Here is a 6,353-nt window from a genome sequence, read left to right as displayed (position 1 = left end):
TTTAATTCAGAGAATTAAAAATGTCTTCAGACTCCTCAGCTGTTAATAGGTAATTTACTGTGTAAGTAACACACTATATTGTTAAGTAAACTTAATGTTTACTTTTGAGGTAGGTGATACTATTCTTTTCTCCTCATTTTCCAGCTGAGGACTTGAGGCTCAGAGAGGCTAAGTAATTCGGCCAAGGCCTTACAGCTAATGGAAGAGCTGGGATTATAATCCAGGTTGAATACTAGAGTTAGCACTTTGAACCAGTACACCTGGCTCCCAGTTATGGATTAGTTAGTTGTATTTACTCTGATTGCCACAAAGACTGTCTGTGAAATAGGTGTTGGTGGACTGTCATTGTTCATTTGCAGAGCTGAGGTAATCTGAGGTAATTTATCAAGTTGGCAGAAGAAAAGAATGTGGGTAGAAGAGGAGAGACAAGGAACGTCAGCCAGTGAGGTCACTGTTCAGTCATCAAATATTTATTTTGCAGTCTTTTTATCAGGCAGTGTTTTAGCTGAACATGGTTCCTCTCAAGAACTCACCATTCATTAGGAGACAGACAGAAAAAGAAAATTATACTATAGCAAGAACAGAACAATGACAGAGTAGTACATGAGGCACAATCATTACGAAGGGGCAGTCAACTCTGCTTTGGGGAATCAGGGAAGGCTTCACAGAGGGTGAAGATCAAGCTCTCTCTAGAAAGACAGTCAGGTATGGATTCGAGGGGCTGGAAGAGGCAACAGCTTGTGCCAAAGTGAGGGGGTACAGCACAGTCCGTAGTCTGGTAGTACTAGATGGCAGGGTTTGAAGTGGAGGGGTAGCTGCAGGACAGGATTCTGGTGACCTAGGCAAAGGGACTCAGGTCATGAAGAGTCTCCTCTTCCAGGCTAAGGAATTTATTCTCTCTAATCAAGGGACAAACTTTGAAGGATTTTTACATTGGAAAGCAACGTGTCTGCTCTGGATCCTTTCTGGTTGCCCTTTCCTATACACTCCCCATCATCTTTGCTTTGCTCTGTGGCTTAGGAGGCTCACCTCCTAATACGTCAGTTGGTGTATTGGTAACCTAGGATTGCCATAGCAAAGTACCACAGAGTGGGTGGCTTATTCTTTCACAGCGCTGGAGGCTAGGAGTCCGGAATTGTTGGCAGGGTTGCTCCCTCTGGAGCTTTTGAGGGAGAATCTGATCTGTGCCTCTCTCTTACCTTCCAGTGTTTGCTTGCTTGGCGATCCTTAGATGCATCACTCCAATCTCTGCCTGTCTTCACGTGGCATTCTCCACTGTGACTGTGTCTCTGTGTGTCTTATCCTCTTTTTATAAGGATCCTCTTTTTATAGTGGATCTAGCTCACCCTACTTCAGTATGATCTCATCTTAACTTATATACATTTGCAAAGATCCTACTTCCAAGTAAGGTCACATTCACAGGTACCAGGGGTTATGACTTGAATATATCTTTTGGTGTGTGTGGGGGTGCAATTAAATCCACAATAGTCGGTAACCTTGCCCTCTAAATTTTGGTTGGGTTAGGCCACTGGGGAGCACGGGCAGCGGGATGGAAGAGCCTAAGATTCGGCAATTAATTTCCCTAGTACTTTTGGAGTCACCATGGACTGCCTTCATTGGTCAGCTGGAGGTCATAGTTCTTGAGAGGCGGCCCTCTGTACATAATCTCTCTCTCTCTCATTCATAATTATTTTCTCCCCTTTCCTCATTAGGCCTACGGACGGTAGAAGCACCTCATTGTTACTAGTGTGGCAGAATTTCATTCTACTTATGATTTCCCTACACTCTGCCCAAACCACTTGACATAATCTTTATATTAAATTACCTAATTTGAGTTCTATCTTATTCCTGCCAGGATCTTGATAGAAACAATGACAATATTTTTTATTTTAGAATAATTGCTTAGGTAGGAGGCAAAAAAAAGGGGATACTGAGACTAGAGAGAAAGATAGTACAATAATTCAGATAAGAGATGATTAGACCTAACCTTGGATGATAACAGTTATGATGGAGAAGAGAAGTGAAAAACACAAGATATTTGGGAATAGAATTAATATGACTTGGTACAACCCTCATAACCAAGCAGATTTATCCTCGCCAAATACTTATTAAGTAAGGAGAAATTCTGTCCCATAGTTTTTCTGGCACGAATTTCATAAAAAAGTGAAGATTTACAGATCAGTAGAAGGGAGGCGAGCAGGATAGGTGCCCCCCAAGCTTTCAAATAACGTGACATGGAGGCAGGCTTGGAGGAATCAGGAACTATTCGAGTTTTTAAGGGTTTCAGTGTCCTGTCCCACTGGGTCAGGATGGCATTTCTGGCTCCATCCCATTTTCCAGGGCCCATTAGGCGATACTGGTAAGGAGTACATGGTCCAAAGAAAACTTCCCAAGCTAGTCTGGGATCCTTGAGGAACAGAAGTGGGACATTGGGCTTCGTGCCTATGCAGGCAGCAAGTTCATCCATGTAGGAAATGTAGTCAAGTTTGTCTCCAGTGGTATCTTTCATCAAACCCCTGATAGGAAAGAAGATGGATCACTTTTGATTTTCAAGTTATGAGTTACCCCACCTCCCACCATTTTGTTTCTTTCTATTGGAGTCAAACCATGTCAGGAATGTTTTTCTGTGTTGAAGAGAAAAAAATAAGAGGAGTTTATTTGCATAGGGTATTTGTGAGCATAATTAATTTTGTTAAAGGAGATGGTAGAAGGAGGCAATTGGAAGAGGAGATTTAAATAATGTTTTAGGTTCTTGAATTTGATAGGAGGATAAAATCAGATCAGTTAAAATATCTTATTTGTTGAATAAATAAACATGATAAGAAAGCATCACATATATAGCTACCTAAATTATTTTTATTGATGTTAATTGTGAGTTGAGAGGACCGTAATTGGCGTAGCAGTACTGAACATGATACAGATATAAGTACAGTTGACCCTTGAACAACGAGAGAGTTAGGGGCACCAACCCACCATGTAGTTGAAAATCCACATGAAACTTTTGATTCCCCTCAAACTTAACTACTAATAAATTATTAGTAGTTAACTGGAGGCCATACTGACAGCATAAACAGTAGATTAACACATACTTTGTATGTTGTATGATTCTACACTGTATTCTTATAATAGAGTGAGTAAGCTAGAGAAAAGAAAATGTTATTAAGAAAATCATAAGGAAGAGAAAATATATTTACAGTACTGTACTGTACTCATCAATACCATGAGTTTATGTCATCTGTTTATAAGATGAATTGTCAATTGGTAACTATATCAATATTGTCTTATATGATACAAAATACTGTAGATGTTGTTTGTATCCCAAACACTAGACATCATTTTCATTTTCATCAAAAACGAAAAGATAATGTGAAAAAGAAATTCATATTTATTTACAAGTATAATGAATCATACATTGATAATGAAAAAGCAGCAGCAATGTGATTATTTCATGGAACCCTAGCCTATATACTAATGAATGAATCATTATAAAATTTTTATGGTATACAGCATTACAGTCATATTCATAGTACAGTATTGGAAACATTGTTACATTAAAAAAACCCACTTACCTGTGATGATAGGCTGATAGATAGTTTCTCCAAATATGAGAGAAAGAGGCATACTGTACAGTAATGTAATTCTTTGAAAGCAAAGTTAGAAAATAGTAAGAAAACTAACACATTATTAATTTTATATTACTGTAAATATCACTCACTTTATACCTATGTAAGGATGGGCTATCCACTTTCAGTACAAGTCTTACACACGATGTTCTACATGACAGATACTTAAGCAACGATGACGATGATGACACAAAAACTTCTCATACAATTCTTGCCGTGCAGTTTTTAGATTTTCACATGAAGACAGACGCACAAACACAACAGATAAATCTATTGACAGTAGGGCATGATGATTATTTACTATTCATTAAGGGGAAGTGGGTCATCATAAAGGTCTTCATCGTCATCTCCACATTGAGTGGGCTGAGGAGGCAGAGGAAGAGGAAGCTTGGTCCTGCTGTCTTGGGGGTGGCAGAGGCAGAAGAGGTGGAGGAGATGAAGGGGAGGCTGAAGAGGCAGGTACATGTAGTGTGACTTTATGGAAACACACTGTAATTTCTGTCTGACTTTTTTGCTTTTTCATTTCTCTAAAAATGTTTCTATAAGGTACCAATTCTTCTTCCATCATTTGCTTTGGTTTCAGTGCCTGTATCATAGAAGGGTCCATGTTATAAAATAAGTCAAAATCAGTCTTAAATAATTGGAGCCCTTCTGCCAGATTGTCTGATGTCACTTTGTTTTCTGGCACTGCTTCTTCTATGTCTTCTTCCTCATCATCTTGCACTGGTTCAGAAGCACTCATCTCCATCAAGTTGTCTTCTGTTAATTCCTCTGGTATGGTTTCTATTAGCTCTTTTGTGTGTGTGTGTGTGTGTGTGTGTGTGTGTGTGTGTGTGTGTGTGTGGCCGCGCTGTGCGTGACATGCAGGGTCTTAGTTCCCAGACCAGGGATCGAACCCTTGCCCTCTGCAGTGGAAGCACAGAGTCCTAACCATTGGATGGCCAGGGAATTCCCTCTGTTAAGCTTTTTTTTTTTTTTGCCTGTGTTGGGTCTTCCTCTAGTTGCGGCGAGCGGGGGCTACTCTTCATTGCGGTGTGTAGGCTTCTCATTACGGTGGCTTCTCTTGTTGTGGAGCACGGGCTCTAGGTATGCGGGCTTCAGTAGTTGTGGCACGTGGGCTCAGTAGTTGTGGCTCGTGAGCTCTAGAGCGGAGGCTCAGTAGTTCTGGCAGACGGGTTTAGTTGCTCTGCAGCATGTGGGACCTTCCTGGACCAGGGCTCGAACCAGTGTCCCCTGCATTGGTGGTGGATTCTTAACCACTGTGCCACCGGGGAAGCCCTCTCTCTTAGCTCCTGAATTTCTCCAAGATCTTTATCTTGAAACCCTTCACCCCCTGCTTTTTATTTTTATTTTTTTTGCCATATCTACAATCTCTTTCATGGTTTTCTTAATTGGCTCTGTCATAAATCCTGTGAAGTCACGCGCAAGATCTGGACACAGTCTTCTCCAGCAGGAGTTTATTGTTTCAGACTTGATGGCTTTCACAGCTTTTCCTATAACAACAATGGCATCTTCAATGGTGTAATCCTTCCACACTTTCCCGATGTTCTGTTTTCTTCCATAGCACTGACAATTCCTTCCATAGAGCACTTCAGCGCTTTGTGTTGAAATCATGGGTTCTGGGTGGCCAGGGGCATTATCCAATATCAAAAGAACTTTAAAAGACAGTCCCTTACTGGCAAGGAACTTCCTGATTTTAGGGACAAGGCATGGAAGGAACCAATCCAGAAAAAGGGTTCTCATTGTCCAGGCCTTCTTGTTGTACACCCAAAAGACTGGCAGCTGGTATTTATCTTTTCCATTCAAGGCTTGAGGTTAGCAGCTTTATAGATAAGGCAGTCCTAATCATAAACCTGACTGCATTTACACACAACAGTAGAGTTAGCCTACGCCTTCCTGCCTTAAATTCTGGTGCTTAGTTCTCTTCTTTACTAATAAATGTCCTTTGTGGCCTTTTTTTCCCCTCTAGAATAGGGCACTTTTGTTTGCATTAAACACCTGTTCAAGCAGGTATCCTTCTCTTAATGGTGTCTTGGAACTTTGTCTGCTGCCTCTTGGTCAGCAGAAGCTGCTCCTCCCATTATCTTGACATTAAAAAAAAATTAATCAATTAATTAATTAATTTTTGGCTCCATTGGGTCTTCGTTGCTGCGCACGGGCTTTCTCTAGTTAACGGTGAGTGGGGGCTACTCTTCGTTGTGCTGTGCGGGCTTCTTATTGCAGTGGTTTCTCTTGTTGCAGAGCACAGGCCCTAGGCGCGCAGGCTTCAGTAGTTGTGGCACGTGGGCTCAGTAGTTGTGGCTCGCGGGCTCTAGAGCACAGGCTCAGTAGTTGTGGCGCGTGGGCTTAGTAGCTCCGTGGTATGTGGGATCTTCCCGGACCAGGGCTTGAACCCGTGTCCCCTGCATTGGCAGGTGGATTCTTAACTACTGCGCCATGAGAGGAGTCCCTATCTTGACGTTTTAAAAGACAAATCTCTTTCGAAAGTTATCAAACCATCCTTCTCTGGCATTACAATCTTCCTCACTTTTCTTTTGCTTTAAGTTGTTGTGTAATGACTTCACTTTTTCTCAAGTCATGTTAGTTTATAACTATGCCTTTCTTACAGTAATTCTGCACACATATAAAAGCTGCATTTTCAATACAAGATAAAAAGGTATTTCACAAAAAGTGCAAGGTTTTCATGCCTGCTGGCATAGCTACAGCGATGGCTTCACAAATTTTCTTTTT

General features: G+C 41.2%; 1 protein-coding gene across 1 annotated transcript in view; it reads right to left on the bottom strand.

Moving 5' to 3' along the window:
- Window positions 1–464: 464 nt before the first annotated feature.
- Window positions 465–6,353, bottom strand: part of LOC309822902 (uncharacterized protein) — a 181,655-nt gene continuing 175,766 nt past the window's right edge. The window contains 1 exon segment of the mRNA XM_082654986.1: window positions 465–2,516. Coding sequence (XP_082511112.1) covers window positions 2,051–2,516 — 466 coding nt within the window. The 3' untranslated portion in view covers window positions 465–2,050.

Source organism: Grampus griseus (genome assembly GCF_964374135.1).
Source record: "Grampus griseus genome assembly, chromosome: 1".
Taxonomy (NCBI): Eukaryota; Metazoa; Chordata; class Mammalia; order Artiodactyla; family Delphinidae; genus Grampus; species Grampus griseus.
The sequence above is the reverse complement of the archived record's forward strand: the minus strand, read 5'-3'. Positions and strand labels throughout refer to the sequence as shown.